The following is a 17662-nucleotide window of genomic DNA, read 5'->3' as shown; positions in this document are numbered from 1 at the left end:
GAATACTTCAGCAGGTATGATGTCATTTTGGTTATGACTGAGGCCCATCTGGGAGAGAATGTAAGTGAGTCTCTTAAGTCTTTTATTACAGAATGTCAACTCTGCCATAGGCGTATTTAGTATTTAAGACACAAGTTATTCTCTAATCAACAGTACAGAATAATAGGACCTCAGGGCCTCAGAAGAGAATTCATCTGTGAATTAGAAATTGGGCATTTGCCAAAGGATGATGCAACTTGCCTAATATTTGAGAAAGATGGTCTAGAAGGCAAGTCAATGCTCCATCCCTCTGGCTTATTTAAGCTCCACCGTCATTAATTTCAGTCTTTATTAAGTAATAAATCTATATTATAGTACCTTAATAGTCCACAGAAATGCTTCCGTTGAATTAGCATTTAATTCCACACACTCAGATTTTAGAGAATGGCATTAGGGAAGAAGCAACCGTCTGGGGAACGTTTGTATGTATTTTGCACACAAGTTTAAAGTTTAAAGTTTAAAAATGGGGTTTGTTCTGGTACCAAATCTCTTTGTGAATCTAGATGAGAAAAATCCATGGTGCTCAGACTTGCTTTGACTTGCAACATTATTAATTTGTTGTTATTATTATTATTTGCTTTGGCTTATAAAAATTCACAGCTAAACAATGCACTCGGCTGTACTAATGGACATTTTGAGTCACTGCTAAGATATTTCTTCCCTTTCAGTTATTCCTCGCCTTTTCATAAGATTTAACAGTCCTTTTTGTAGTTTTAGTATTGAAGTAGTCCCAAATCTAAAAAGGTTATATATACTTAACTAAATAAGCAATAAAGTTTTTAAATAAACAGTTGTAGAGAATATTTACATATATCATTTCGATGGAGCAGGGAATTAGAATTATCAAGTTAAATCTCTTTGCAAGTTTTAACAGAATCCTACCAGTAAAACATAGATGTGATGGAATAAGAAAAGAGCTGGCAAATATTTTAAGCATTTTAGTCCCCATTTCCCGTGTTTCATGTTTCTTAAGCTTTGTTTCTTTCCTCATGGAAATTATAATGCCCCTTTTTAAAAATGCCTACTTCCTTCTTCGTATTTTCATTGAATACTTACAGATAAAGAATTTAACTGGAAAGTACAGCAACTATTAATAATCAGTCAGTTATGGGAATAAAATTCAATTATCACACACTATGTTATTCCCAAATTTATTTAACATAATTTAAGAGTTCTTGAAACTGCCAGATAACCTCTCAGATTTATTATAACTTAGATGAAAATTCTATGAGACTATCTCTAAATGATATTAAACAACCAGAAACTTCAACTAAAAAGTCTGGTATGTTACTAAATTTATAAAGAGAAAGTAATAATCCAGTTGTCTGGTCAAATTTTCAGTAGTTTTGTTGGTATCACAGAGTCAACCTCAGACAAGAGTGTCTTCATAGGCTAGCGAGCACCTGCACACCTCTGTTTCTCAACTTGGCCGAGTTTCTATTGCTTACTCACAGAGGACATATTTTGTGAAAAGTAGCATGCTACACAAATTAGGCATACATAGTAAGTTATAGTCCCAAATCACATGGAAATTCAGTAAAATATCCGGTTAAGAAGTACAAATTCCCCCATCTTGTCTATGGTGTTATGCTTATAAGTAGCAATCATAAGAAATTTTAAAATCCTGTTTCATGGGGACAGTTATATGTGCTGGTTTATAGTCTCTTTCCTGTGACTGAATGCCAGGCTTCACCACTGTGGGAATGTCTTGCCCATCATCCTAAACCCAGGGCAGGTAGCCTGTTCTCTCAGGTCAGGCTCCGCATCCTCACCTGGTTTCTTGTCTTCACTCTGACCTGAATCCTATATGCTAAAAGCAGATTCCACTAACCATTCCTAGACTTCTTTTCTGAATTGGGAACTTCTCCAATGTCACCAAATTTGACCCTATTTACCAAACTGGATTTGCTTTTAGATTCCCCTGCAACTGCATTCCTCTTTCAGGGGAAGATGGTTTTCTTAACCAGCAATGCCTTCTGATTCTGAGCTTCCTTATCTACACTTATCCCACAGATATCCACACTCTTGGGGCATGAAGTTTGGTGCCAGGACATTAAATCTCTGGCTACCGTTAGGAGGTCGCTTCATGCTTTCCACCCTCAATCATCCACAAGAATTCTATTTGAGATAATTAGTGATAAAAGCATAAATATCAACTTAGTATCACACTCATTATTGCCTACTATTTAAGCCCAGAATATATTATTGTCTATTATAAATCATTAACTATTATATCCATCCAACTAGAGCTACATCTGATAGCTGTATGAATTCAAATTTTTAAATTTACAAGGATCATAGTGTAATGATAATACATTCCTCCAAATATAAGAGTTAAAATATTATCATTTGTTTCTTCTAAATAGATTCTTCACGACATTCTAAATTCATTTTAACAGCAATTTTTTTTTTTTTTAAACTAAAGCCATGATGGATATTTTTTCCCCCTGGGATGTTCTGTCTGATCAATTTTCCTATGAATTAGTCTCATGAAAATAAAATGTAAGCCTAATGGGGTTCCTACCAAAGAAAAAATTTTGTGATGCTAGATCAAAATGGTTTTTTTTTTTTTAGCAAATGTTCCAAGCACTTAGCTATTCAAAATATATTAAGAGATAGAAATAATCATTAAGTGCTTCCCTGTAATGAATGCTGAAATCAACATTAACATCATGGAACACCCTCTCCAGTTACTAACTGGAGAGATTACTAGCACAACGGGAAAGTAGACTTCTTTCCAATCTCACCAGTGATGCCATTTATCATGTCTTTTTTTGAGTAACAAGACCTGTATTAAATAAGCATCAAGAGGGGATGAGGCCAGAATGCGGTCCTGAAAGGTCCCGAGCTAAAAGTTAATCAGCTAAAGGGCTAGCCCCTTTTTACCTGAGCACAGCATGCAGCCAAGAGTTCACATGTAGGATAAAATTTCAAATTATGAGTCATTTAAACTCCAAGAAGAATAAACCTATGTCAAGGAAGGGGTACTGAAGAGACCAATTGCATGGGAGCTACAAACTTGTAAAAAGATCGCCAAGACCTTTTATTACAAAAGAATCCAAGATGTTGGGTCTAACAAAGGTAAATGTCACAAGAAACCAAAACTCAGACCCGGACAAATACACACATATATATAGTTTTACCTTGCTGCGTTGGGATCCTGTGACCTTAAGGAAGGATGTGGACAAGAAGCAAAATAGCAATAAACAATTGCTCGGAAGACAGCTGGTAGACCATAAATGGTGTGCACTTCAGAAAACACAGTATTATTTGCTGCTCAGAGCTCATTCTAATTTACCTCAGTTTCTTATCAATAAAGACGGATTTGAGAATAGGACACACATACATTAGAAAAGATTATAGTGTCACATAGGAAATTAATCTGATGGCATTTTTTCTCAGCAACAGTCATGGGTTGTTCTCAGATTAGCTTTTGTACTTTCTACACACTGATTTCAATGTTGCAGAGATGCTATATCAAATTGTTCCTGGAAGAGGCCCTACTCTATGTCCACCCCTCAACCTGTTCCTTTCAGTAGGACCACTGTCACAAGGACTGACTGCTGGTTACTAATATATTTCCAGACTTCTAGCTCAAAATCCAGATACATAATAGAAAAAAAAAATAATAATGTAATCTATTTCTTTCCACTTCATTTCTTTTTGAACATTCTAAAAAAAAAAAAGAAAAAAGAAAAAAAAAGGAGAAAAGTGGTAGTTAGCAACAACTCTTTTCTTCATAGAAAGCAAAAGTAAAATCTAAACAAATGGGGCCAAATAATATTTACTTTCCTTCTGGCTAATTAGCATTGAGCAGTATTTCTAATTTTCTGGATATTTAAGAGCTGAGAACATCTGAGAAAGTAACCGTAAAATAGAACACAGTCCCAGGAATATATGCACTCCTACCTCATGCAAGCAAAGGGCATTGTGTGCCACCATCTACATATGTACAGGGAATGAGTGACCTATTTGAAGTCAAAAGAGGCCAGATCTTTAAGACTTCTTCAATTCAGAAGAAAATAGCCAACCAAGGGTTTAATTAAAACCTCGATGTCATGTTGCTCTTCAATAAATGTTTTCCTCATATGTCCATTGGAAATTTCAGATCATGACATTCACTGAGATGAGAACAGTTTGAAGCACTCTCTGAGAGTTCTCAGGGACACTCATTCTGAACATATGGGTTTTATGGGATTATTTCATTATTCTATGTTCCTTGGTCTTAACTTTAGCAAATGTTAGGACTCAGATTTGTCCATCCAGCTTCTGACATGCAGTTCCTTGACACAATAAGCTGCAATAAGCCATGAAGCAAGAAACATAAATGTCAGTTATAAGCTATGAAACAATGTTTCAAAATAGAAAAGACAAATCTAGAAAGATCCATCTTACTTCAAAACTCTTCACTTCTTCTTCACCATCATCATCTTCCTCATCATGACAACTCTGGGACATGGAAAACATTAAGAAAAGGTCAGCAGGGTTAGAATATGTTGAGGCAGAAAGTACAAAACAATGCAGCACGAAATACCGAATCATTTGTACTAAGTTGTCATCGACATTGTCGAAACAGATGTATTAGATACAGTAAATGTAGATGGCATTATCAACGAATTCAGGACCTAAAAGAAAATTATGCTGTGCTTTTACAAAATCAAAAATATTAAATTGCCAATTTTAGGCACAGCACAGAGATACAGACGAGATACCTACCATAGTACCTGTACCTCTTATTCATGCATTTATTACCTTGTTCGAACGAAACTGCAAGCCTTAAAGACAAGGATAATTGTTTTCTCTTATTTTATGTTGTCATTAGAACACATGAATATAGATATATGCAATAACTGTGAATTAAAATTAACAGAAAGCATGTCCATTGTTTAAACTGAATCTTGTAATCTTTTATGTTCATTTTTTTACTGTAATTGGTCCAAAGGAGGAAAATGAAATTCTAACTGCTACTAATATTATTATTTTATTGAAAAATAACTGACTAATCCATTATTTTGAGTTATTTTCCCAGAAATGATAAAGGAGTTATGCTAATCCATGCATATATTCTTACCTAATTGCCACAGCTCAAGTTTTTGCTTGCTAAATTTAAGGAAGAGCGGTGTGACTAGGACCAGAGCCTGAGGACACAGAATGCCTGCTTTAAATCCTGATGCTGCCAATCATTAGCTGTTCAGCTTAGGGCAAGTTTCTTTACCTCTCCGGGTCTCCCTTTCCTCATATTTAAGGTAGAAATAAGACAAAGAGGGGCAGGGCTCCCTCCCGAGAGGATTATATGATTTAACATATGCAAATTGTTTGCATAATTGTTTAAGTGTCTGAAAAATAATAAGCATTTAATAAATCTCAACTGCTATTATTATTATGGTCGGGAATAGAAAGTATCATGTTGACCAAAGGAAGCTGGTCACTAACCAATACCCATGGCAGGGAAAAAACCTATAGCTCTTCCAACCCTTCTCAAGATTTCTTCTGGTCCACAAGCACTCAGTGTATCAGTGAAGTGAATGGTAGCAAGTAATTAAATATAAGTGACAAACCAGAAAAACAGTTTCAATTCAGTAATTCCCAGTATTTTGAGTATGGAGATGAAGTGGGGATGGGAGGGAGGGCAGAAAACATGATCCTTCCACCCGCACAATGATCAATTCTAAAATGTCTGTCAAGTTCTTTTGTTCACTCAACAAATACTATCACCCTTTCCAATTAGGAATAAGAAGACTGACAACATGGTTTGCAGAGGAGAAAATAAAGGATTCTGCTATTTGGAAGAGATGTCCCATCGCATGTTTCCCCACAGAAATAAAGATGTTAATTATTTATTCAAGAGTACTGGAAATATTCTGCTATGTGCTATTGTCACCTTGGCTCCCACACCATCGGTTAACTGGGAATTTAAGAAAAAGAACCCATGGGGGCGCCTGGGTGGCTCAGTCGTTAAGCGTCTGCCTTCGGCTCAGGTCATGGTCCCAGGATCCTGGGATCGAGCCCCCGCATGGGGCTCCCTGCTCCACGGGGAGTCTGCTTCTCCCTCTGCCTGTCCCTCCCCCTTCCCCCCCCCCCGACAAATAAATAAAATCTTTAAAAAAAAAGAAAAAGAAAAAGAACCCATGAAAATTTGAGCAAAACACATCTGATAAGCAAATCTGTGGTCCTCTGTAAATACTGTGCATCTAATGTTAAACACAGAGGAATTTTGGCTTATCTGCCCTCTAAGATTATCTCTGATGTTTCCTTCCTCTGCATTAGGAATTAGAAGTAAAGCACAGGCATTTTATCAGGTAACAAGCATGTTTACTATTTAAGCAAATCAGAACACTAATCTGTCTCTTGAGAATGTGAAGTTTAGGGGCGCCTGGGTGACTCAGTCAGTTAAGGGTCTGCCTTTTGCTCAGGTCACAATCCCAGGGTCTTGGGATTGAGTACCATGTCGGGCCCCTTGCTCTGGGAAGAGTCTGCTTCTCCCTCTCCCTCTGCCTGCCACTCCCCCTGCTTGTGCTCTTTCTGTCAAATAAAAAAATAAAATCTTAAAAAAAAAATGTGCAGTTTAAGAAAAAATGCGGTTTTACATTTTCTCAAATTATCTCCTTATAAATTTCATTATCTTTAGAAATATAGAGAAGAAACAAGTTCTGAGATGAAGAATACATTCAGAAAAAATATCATTTTTGGTTACAATGATATGCTTTAATCTATAAAATTCATATGATATGCTTGCTTTTGGAATTCCTTCAAAAATTTAGAGCTCTAGCTGACAAATATTTTTTTACAAATATTTAATTTTTTTAACAAAGATTTATTTTTAAATAAAATAAACTATTTTAAAAATCTTTCTATGAAAATTTAGTCGGATCTGCTTCTAATAAGGTTAAAATTTGTGGTCTTTAGAACCTATTTAGCTTAAATCAATTTGGAGTGGATACCTGACCAAACTCATCAAACCTATAAACTATTTTGAACGTCTACTGATTGGATACATTGAGGATACACTGGGACCAATTTTTTAATGTACTGGAAGAAAAAGGATTTATAGGTATAGGAGATATGTTTTTCACTAGCAAACTGCATCTATGTAGTAGATATGGTAAGTAAAGAGGCAGTTCTGTTAGATGGCTTTAGCTTTCTGCATCAAAATGACAAACTCCAAGCATCGAGGAGTTATACCATATGCCAGAAGGGAAAAAGTGAGTAAAATCCATACACAAAAGGGCAGAAGCATGGAGCAAGAGAATTTAGAAGAAGAAAAAAAAAAGAGAGAGAAAACTAAAATAGAGGATACTTCAGACCATTCAGGGGTCTAGATCAAAATTCAAAATTGGTGATGAGAACCCATAGCCAGTCAATAGGGCACTTCACTTTGCCCGCAACACCTGGGCATTTCTTTCTGCAGAGCAAGTACATTTCACACATGTTTAAGTTGCCTTTCTGACTGTGGCACTCCTCAGAAGATGGAGGAAGCAAACCAGAAACTTTTAGAATGGATTTAAATTTAAAAGCTGATGGGTGAGACCAAAGTGAGAGTAATCTCCTAAGAAAGTGATGCTAGTGTTTGATAATTTTAATAAAACCAACAATGGATAGAACCCTGGGCATAACTTAATGCAGATCCTAAATATTTCAATAAGTTAGTAAGAGAAGGAGGAGGAAAAGATTTTCTCAGCCAGAAAGTCAAAATTGTGGAAATACTGTTGAGTGTTTAACTTATGATGGCATCATTCTAGAGACTTCCACATGGTTATCTTGTTCATGTCGGTAGAAACATCCCAGTTGTGTGAAATGGCTTCAGATTCTTGAGGAGAGCTAACGGGTAATACTGAGGCATTCTGGGAACCGAGTGTGAGGGGCCATGATGATGACAAAAGCAGTGGCAACAGCAACACAAGCCAATGTGGATAAATTTGTAAAGTGGTGGCGTACACGACAGGAAAAAAAAGAGTATTAATCTCAGATTTAAAATAAAGTATGGCTTGAAAAACACAAAGATTTTAAGATGATTTTTTTCAAGATATAGCCAAAGCAAGGAGAATGAGGAATAGTAAGTATAGGGTTTAGAGCAGAGGCTATAACAATAATAATAATAATAGAGAAGTTCAGAGGTACTCATCAGCTGTTTGATTCAGATTTTACCACCAGAGAGAGTGATTTTTATTTTTTATTTGTTTATTTTTTAGAGAGACAGTGTGAGCACGGGGAGGGGCAGAGGTAGAAGGAGAGAGAATCCCACACTGAGCATGGAGCCCGATGCTGGGCCACCGCCCAACATCCCAAGACCATGACCTAGGCCAAAACCAAGATCCAAAAGCTCAAATGACTAAGCCACTCACACACCACAAGAAGTGATTTCTAAATATAGAAATCAGCCAACAGAAATGAAAATTATGACCCCAGTGAAAGACCATCTTATACCCATGTGGTTAACAGAAATTGAGAAACCATATAATATCAAATACTGGAAAGATGTGGCTCACCAGACTCTCTCTTAAACATTGTTGGTAAGAAGGTAATTTGATGCAATAAACCTGGAAAAATCATTTGCCATTTTCTTCTGAAGCTGAACAGTCTTACATCTTACCACGGCTCTTGCCTCTCATACAATAGTAAAAATGAATAAGAATAGGAAGTTTGACCCAGTTACCCCATCTCCCCACCTTCCTCTCCTCCGGGAACTCTCACTTTGTTTCCTATGATTGAGTCTCTTATGCTTTGCCTCCCTCTCTGATTTCGTCTTGTTTTATTTTTTTCCTCTCTTCCCCTATGATCCTCTGTTTTGGAGGGAATGGGATGTAATGAGCACTGGGTATTATATAAAACTGATGAATCACTGACCTCTACCTCTGGAACTATATACATTATATGTTAATTAAAAAATAAATATAAAAAAATAACCCTCATGATGTCTTCCTTCCTTTCTCTGTCTCATTTCCCCAGTGACTTACCAGTATTTCCTGAAATCACTTCCTATATGCGCTATATGCTAATGTTAATATGTTATATGCTAAAGTTTGCCTCCTCCTCCCCCAAAAGTTTATGTTGAAACCTAATCCCCTATGTGATGGTATTTGGAGGTGTGGTCTCTGGGAGGTAACTACACCATGAGGGAGGAACCCCATGAGTGGGATTACTGCCCTTATAAAAGAGACCCCAGAGAGCTTCCTTGGCCCTCTGCTATGTGAGGACACAGCAAGATTTACACTTCCCAGCCTAGGACAGATAAATGTCTCATGTTTATTTAAAAAAAAAAAAAAAAGAAGAAGAAGAAGAAGAGGAATTTTGAACCCTTTCCACATTAGCAAAACCACAGATTCAACACAAAAGGCTATCAACAGAAAACTAAGTGAATAAACTTTGGTGTAGTTGCACAATGGAATATAACGTGATAGTCAAATCCAATGAACTCTACCAATACACACAAGTGTCAATGAACCTTAGAAAACAGTACTGAGTACAACAAGTACCAAGAGATTATACAGAGCATACTGCCCTTTTAAAAGTAAAAAACAACTAAAATTAAAAAAAATATATAACTATATGTATAATTATAATATATTCCCATTTGTATTTTTGTGATATATATGTATTAATAAGTATGTACGATAAGTGAAAATGATATACAAGGAAAGCAAGGGTATCTGAAACATGGGATTAGGGTGATGGTTTCCTTGTATGGGGAGGTGGGGTATGGGTTAATCGGGGGGGACCTTACAATTATATGTAAGTTATTATGAAGGTTTAACTCTTCTCGTGTGTTGTGCATTTTTGGGTACTTGCTACATTATTAGAAGTGACTAAGTCACTAACTTAGTAAAAGTGGGCGTCTATAATGGACCAACGACGAGAGTCTCACACGGAATCCAGAGCTATGATTTAACCCAATTCCGTGCTCCTGGGGTTAAAACAGCAAGACTGAAAATAAAAACCCAATTGAGATGTGAGTGGTGCATTCAAAAAGATCCTGCAATGGTGAAAGACACTAAGGCATACGTGTCTGAAAGTGAGTTCAGGTTCTAAGACTCAAGGCAAAAATAATCATTATGTGAATATAAAATGACTGTTGATAAACTCTGAGGAACCAGGAAGGCCAAGAGAAAGTCTCAGAAGCTGGGATGCTGATTCCCCACCCCCCCTTTTTTTTAAAGAGAGTCTTCTTAGTGCTTCCTCAAATCATTAAAAAAAAAACCAAAAACACCATATATTTATCTTCTCCTGATAAACATATTACTGTATTTCTAATCTTAATCTTGCAGTGGAGAAATAAAATATGAATAGCAAATAAGAATTGTAATTAAGAAAACATGAGATAATTTCAAGGTCTTTATTTGGCCCACTTTAGAAATTCCTTGTGTTTTCATACTTAATTTAGGGACTCTGTGGTCATTGGATTCTTCCCCCCAAAATAGCCACCCAAAGAGCTAATTCTTTAACTTTCAATTTTTGGTGTATATCTGTGAATGAATCTAAAAATACTTTTATTGATTAACTACGTAGTTAAAAATTAACAGCAAAGCCCCCAAAAATACTATTTTCTGCAAAAAATAAATTCTTAGTACTTAAAAAAATAGTTCTCTCTTCAAACTATTCTACACAGGCACATGCACGATTTTCAGTGAACTGTCAGTACAGTGGATCTACATTTGTATTTCATAATGCTGACTAAAACTAATACTCATCTGTTTATTTTTTTATTATTATTATTTTCATCGTGATAAGTGCGCTCTTTAATCCCCTTTGCCTATTTCACCCATCCCCTACCCTCTCCCCTCTGGGAACCAACAGTTTGCTCTCTATAGTTAAGAGTCTTTTTCTAGCATTATACCCTCTAGCTCTCTCTGTTGTTGCAAATGGCAAGATTTCATTCTGTTTTATGGCTGAATAATATTTCATGTATATGTACACCACATCTTCTTCATCCATTCATCAATCGATGGACATGGGCCGTTTCCGGTTTGGCTATTGTAAATAATGCTGCTCTAAACATAAGGGCACATGTATCCCTTTGAATTAGTCTTTTTGTATTTTGGGGGTAAACATCCTGTAGTGCAATTACTGGATTGTAGGGTAGTTCTATTTTTAATTTTTTGAGGAACCTCCAAACTGTTTTCCATAGTGACTGCACCAGCTTCTGGGATACTGATTTTCAAAATGAAGAAAGGCAACCTCCAGAGACTCTTTGCTAAGAAGTTAGATATCAATCATCAAAACTAGCAACTGAGATAAACACAGGGAAAGCACAATTATCAAGTTCGTGGCTAGCATAAACGTAAGGAGCTATTTAACAATGAATGATAGAGCTGAACTTTAAAAATATTTTGGCCTTGGTCTATGGTCTGACTCTAATTAGAGAAACGATGACATATATTAAAAATTATTAAAACCGGGGCCTGAGTGGTTTGGTCGGTTAAGTGTCCGACTCTCGATCTCGACTTGGGTCTTAATCTCAGGATCATGAGTTCAAGCCCTGCACTGGGCTCCATGGTGGGAGAGAAGCCTAGTTCAAACAAAAAAGATAAATAAATAAAGACAAAAACAAAAAGAATTATTAAAATTAAAAATACATCGACTGTCAGTATAGGTAGGAGATGAAACTCCATAGAAATTCATAAATGCCTTGGAATTTTGGTGGACAGGCAAGCTCAAAAGGAGGCAAAAAATTTCAGATTAATGAGTTCCTACAATTTATTGTAAATGTATGGGATCCTAAGCAGTGCAGAGAGGATATTGTCCCAACAGGCACTACACAGGTGAACTCACAACCAGGACACTGTGTTCAATTAATTTCTGGGTGGCACATATTAAAAAACTAGAGTATGTGTGGAGTAGAATGAACTGAGTGATGGAAGACTGACACTCCTGGCATACCTCTGACGGTAAGAGGAGTAAGGTGATTTAATTATCAAGGGGAAAATCTTGAGAGAAGGGGAGCAACACCAAATACTTGACCATGTATCAAAAGAGATAAGCTGCTTTAGGACACAAGGAGACCCAGGGGGAGGCAAATTCTGCTTCAGCAAGGAAGAACTTTAACAATCAGGAATATCTTATCCTCAAACCATGAGGTTCTACCTTTGTAGCCCACCTGCTTGGTGGTTCTTCAAATGCAGAGGACAACAGTCTATGGACTCCTTTACAACCCCCTTATTTGTCAGCTCCCTTCTTCTTCATGCCGTTATTTATCCTAGTTAAGAGTCCATGATCAAGGAGGAAATATCCTTCCCTCTTTTATCTTTTAGCTCAGTGTTTTTTAAACTATGGGTTTCAGCCCATTCACTGGATGCAGAATCTATTTAATGAGTCAGGATCCAAAAGATTTTTTTTTTATTTAAATATAATAGAAAATATCAGACTCTACTGCTCATTGGAAGGGTATAATTTCATGAAAATTTTCTTTCAATGTATCTATTTTTATGTTTCCATAAATATACTGGGTAAATGTGTTTCTTATTGGGGGTTACAGCTTAAAATAAAGTTGGAAAGACACAGCTTTTCCTCATGCTCTGGAACCTGTGCTCTTGCCCTGCTCCCATTCACTCAAGACCTCACACCACAAATTACTCCCTTGGCCTCTCTACTGCTTCCTTCCCACCAGGACAGAAGCATGTTCAAATCCCTCACATAAAAGTAAACCAGTGTCAAGCAAACAAAAATAATCCCCCTTCAACGTCACAATCCCATCTAGGTATTGATCCCTTTATATTGTTTCTCCCCTCTCTCAATCTTCTAGTAAAGAAATGTCTAGGCCACATCTCAAATGTGAATCTCTACTTTCTTCCCTACAACATGGCACTCGCGCCGCCAATGGCCTCTCTCCATAATCTCCTGAAACTGTTCTTACCGTGGTCACATGATGCACATGTACTAAATCCCAGAGAAGTCTCAATCCTCACCTTGTTCATCCATACCCTCAGCAGCATACGGTTCTGTTGAGTACCCACTTAGGCCCACAGCTCCTACATATGCTCACGCTTAAGATTCTCTCCCCACCCCCTTTTTCTGTGGGTTCCTTTTCTTCTAATCATCTTTTATATACCAATGTCCTTAGAGGCGTGGTCATGGGCCTTTCACTCTCATGACGCCTTCTCTGCCTGGGGCAAGACCATCCATTCGAATGGCTTCGATTCCCTTCAAATGTGCATACATCCCAAATCTGTTATTTATTAGCTGTCCCTGAGATGCTGAATGTCAGACAGGAACGCCTCATCACGTATCTGACCTCTCCACAGGGCTGTCTTACGGGCATTTTTAACTCACATGTCCAAAATGCAACTTGCCATCTCTCCCCTTCACTCCAGGCCTGCAATTCTTCTAGTGCTCCCCACCTCAGTAGCTGGTACCACGGTGGACCCAGTTGCCCACGTCAGAGGCCTCAGAGACACGCTGATTCCTCTGTTAAACTCACCCCCTCATTCACCCTCCCCTTGTGAGATATAAATGAAATAGACACTCAGTAAATACGAGCTGTTCCTATTTTTGCGTGGTCCACTCGTCATTAGGCAGTTGAGGACTTCCTTAAACCTTAGCCTAAGCAACCCTCACTACTTTCCTATGCAACCTCTTCCCTATACCCCTAATAGCGCCTCTACCATTAAACTTAGCAGAGCTTTCTGTAATCACCTGCTTACATTTTGTCTTCTCCATCAGACTATACACTCCAGGAAAGGTGTGTACATTTCCTTCTTATTCACCGTGTTACCTCCAATACCTTGACGCCCTGTATTTGTTAAATGAATGAATGAATGTTTGGAAACTTAATGAGCTCCCCATAAAAAAAATGTTAAGTGAGCAAACAATAATTATCTGTAAAGGAAGTCAGAACAGAGACTCATGCAACAAGTGGAAAATTGAGATTAATACCCCTTAGGTTTCTAAGATTTAACAGTATTTTATTTGGACCCAGAAATACATATTCTTTATCCTTTGTCAGACGAAAATGATTTTCCTTTATTAAAATTAAACATTAAAATCAAGATATATCTGCTTACCTTTGCCATAATATCTGCATAAGCCATATATAAAAAATCTTCTTCCAGTTTGCTATGAAAAACAAAAAGAAAACATGAGTTTTTAAGTCGGAGGCTAGTCATATGTAAAACTGCCATCACTGTATAAAATAACCTTTATTCTTCAACCAGTATGCCTTTTTAAAGTGAAATAAACACAAAACTTAGGCAAAGTCATCATTCAAAAATATGGTAGAATCAGACAGCAAAGATCTCAGACCTAAATAGCTGACCCATCTTACCGTCCAGAAGAGGCCTTCAAGACTCACAAAATAAATGGTCTACTGATTTACACACAAATGTAACAGCTTTAATTTTCTTGAAACTACACAAGCTGAAACAAGCAGGTTTAAACGAGGTAGGGGCTTTTGACAGAAGTGATATTTGACATTTGATGGGAGGACTCCCCAAATTATTATGCTACTACACTGTTGAAAAATACAACAGTCCTAGTGATTCTTAAAAATTAAAAAATATGTTTAATATCTTCTTCTTAAGACATATGGAAACCATTAATTCATGAAGAAAGGTTTCCATCAAAAAGTATCTAATATTTGCAAAGTTATTTTAGCAGTTTTAAGGTTCAGCCATCAGAAAAATTCACTTATGAAAATACCTCATTACCTGACAATGCCAGACAGAGGGTTGCTCTATGCTTAGGGATGAGATGATTTTGTTAGTTAGGAAATAATAAGAGAGAGAGAGAGACATCGTGAGAGAAGGATGGATCACATTGGCTAAGAGGGAGAAATGTGCATCATTATGGCATGCATAGAGGTCAAATGAACTTGTCTAGACTCTCAAAAGACTCATGTGGATAGGACTGATCATTAAATTATCTTCCAGCTTTTGCAGGAATGAGAGTGAAGCCTAGGGGAAAGTAGGCTCCCTTTTGCCTGGCAGGGAGGCAGATAAATGTTTTATAACCTCTGAAAGAGTTTCATCCACAGAATCTCTGCAGTGCTCCCTATTATGAGCAAATGCTGAGCCCATTTTGATTACTGGGCATCTGAGGACATAGAGGTTTAACTACACAGAGGTTTGGCCTTTGTAGCTTTGGAGAATTCATATAAATAAGACTGTAGAAGCCACGGAGCCCTTAAAACAGACCTCAAAGAAACTTCCTGTTGAGCTGATGGCTCACCTGCCTCCTAAAGGTTTCCTAAGACCCACTGCACAATGGAGACACAATCTACCCAGGAAATTTGGGTCACCATTGGCCTCCACACATTTTTTCGTACTGGAATTTGCTTTGGGCTCTTTTGTTTTATTTATAAAGGCCATTTGTGATAAAGAAAAAATAATTTCATAAGATTCGGGATCAACTGCATGAGCTAATGACAAAACTGTTACAAAAAATTGGAGCTCACAGACAGACATTAAAGCCTGAACTTGAATGAATGTTGGTCCACAGGCGTATGGCAGACTGCTCCTATCTCGGAACAATTCTCTCTCCTAACAAGAACAAGATGAAATTGCAACATGAACGTGTGAAACACAAGATACTCAGACATGGGGTTTCTTTATCTGTTCTTCCTATGCTCACACGAACCCTCCCAACCATACCATTTCTCTGTTAAAGCTGTTCGACTAAACAGAAGGATGAGCTGATGGAGGGGATCAACTCTCTTCGTGCCTTCCTCTTCTTCTGGAGGGTTGGCTCCAGGTTTCTACAAAAAAGCCAAATTGATAAAATTTCACATTAAATGAAATGCACACACAAAGCCAGGAGTAATATGAGGGTCAGGGACAATGACTAAAAGGAAAGTCATCTTCTTCCTGCTCTGGCGTGTGTGTGTCGTGTGTGTGTGTTTTATATGAAATGTGCATGCAAGCGTGTGTGCTTTTAGGCACTGTGCATGCACACGTGTGTTTTATATACATTGTGCATGCATGTGTGCGTGTTACATTAATCAGTGCAAAACTATGCAGCTTAAAAAAAAAGATATTTAGGGCGCCTGGGTGGCTCAGTGGTTAAGCATCTACCTTGGGCTCAGGTCATGATCCCAGGGTCCTGGGATCGAGCCCCGCATCGGGCTCCCTGCTCTGCAGGAAGTCTGCTTCTCCCTCTCCCACTCCCCCTGCTTGTGTTCCCTCTCTCGCTGTCTCTATCAAATAAATAAATAAAATCTTAAAAAAATAAAAATAAAAAGATATTTAATAATTGGACCAAAAGACATTGAGCAAGGATGGCTCACATCATTTAAAAATTCTGAATGCTATTCTTAGAAGCAGATTCACAACTGGGAGTGTATTTGGTACAGAGATTTCAGCTTTAGGGAGGGCTCAACTTGCAAAGAATTACAACAAAATCCTCAGTCACTCCAAGTATAAACATTTAGTTCACAGAGCAGTGAAAACTGATTATTATCAAACAAAACATTTTCCTTGCCTACACAAACAATGTCAGGTAAAGAATGCTAAATGACTTAATGCTTGAACCACTTACATGTTTGTTTGTTTTTTTTATTTTCAGTTACTTTAAACTTAGAATACTTTTGTACTATTAGAACTTTTAACACGAGGAAATTTATTAAGCATTTTTACTCAATGTAGAATTAATCTTGACTGTTAAATGGTTTAATGACTTTTATATCTTTCTTGCCTTACACAGACTGATTTTTTGATTTTTTTGATTTTTATTTATTATGTTCAGTTAGCCAGCATATAGTATATCATAAGTTTTTGTTGTAGTGTTCAACGATTCATTAGTCATGTATAACACCCAGTGCTCATCACAACATGTGCCCTCCTTAATAGCCATCACCCGGTACCCCATTCCCCACCCCGCCTCTGCTCTGTAACCCTCAGTTTGAGTGAATGAGTGAAACCATACGATAATTGTCTTTCTCTGCTTGACTCATTTCACTTAGCATAATCCCCTCCAGTTCCATCCATGTCGATGCAAACGGTGGGTATTCACCCTTTCTGATGGCTGAGTAATATTCCATTGTATATATGAACCATGTCTTCTTTATCCATTTGTCTGCCGAAGGGCATCTCAGTTCCTTCCACAGTTTGGCTATTGTGGACATCGCTGCTATGGACGCTGGGGTTCATGTGCCCCTTCTATTTACTTTATCTGTATCTTTGGGGTAAATACCTAGTAGTGCAATCGCTGGGTCGTGGGGTAGCTCTATTTTTAACACAGACTGATTTTTTTCTCTACATAAAAGATCTTCTTTTCCTGGATTTATGGCTTAATATTGTAGATAATACATGGGTAAATTTCTGTAAGCTATCTAATATTCTATGGGTTGTTTTGGTTCTAATTCACTTAAAATATATGGGGAAAATCAAGGTCAAGCTTTCATGAATTATATCAGTTTATCCAATATTCCCTGATAACTTGTGAGTTAAAAAAGTAACTTTTAGAGAGGAGGTCATTAACTTGGGAATCATGAAGCCTCCAACTAGTCTGCAAAATTCTACCAGACCATATGCTTATCAATTTTTCTAAGAAGATGGCTTTAATCAGATATTTTAACAGATCCACGACTTAGAAAAGAATAAGACAATGGCTGTCCAGAGTGCTCTGCTCTCAGTACAAGAGCATCCTTACCAGCACAGCATGGTGGAACCAAAAGTCTACTTGCCATCTCCTACATTTA

The 17662-nt window shown here is 37.4% G+C and overlaps 1 protein-coding gene across 1 annotated transcript in view; it reads right to left on the bottom strand.

The window, feature by feature from the left end:
- RYR2 (ryanodine receptor 2) overlaps positions 1-17662 on the bottom strand; it is a 424890-nt gene that overhangs the window by 77287 nt on the left and 329941 nt on the right. The window contains exons 74-77 of the mRNA XM_028104495.2: positions 15618-15721; positions 14034-14085; positions 4435-4488; positions 3183-3206 (exon numbers count right to left, since the gene is read on the bottom strand). Of these exons, the coding sequence (XP_027960296.2) occupies positions 3183-3206; positions 4435-4488; positions 14034-14085; positions 15618-15721 (234 nt within the window). The remainder of the gene's footprint in view (positions 1-3182; positions 3207-4434; positions 4489-14033; positions 14086-15617; positions 15722-17662) is intronic.

This window comes from Eumetopias jubatus, unplaced genomic scaffold, assembly GCF_037043125.1.
Source record: "Eumetopias jubatus isolate StellerSeaLion01/CBP00866 unplaced genomic scaffold, mEumJub1_p1.0 scaffold_17, whole genome shotgun sequence".
Lineage (NCBI taxonomy): Eukaryota > Metazoa > Chordata > Mammalia > Carnivora > Otariidae > Eumetopias > Eumetopias jubatus.
The sequence above is the reverse complement of the archived record's forward strand: the minus strand, read 5'-3'. Positions and strand labels throughout refer to the sequence as shown.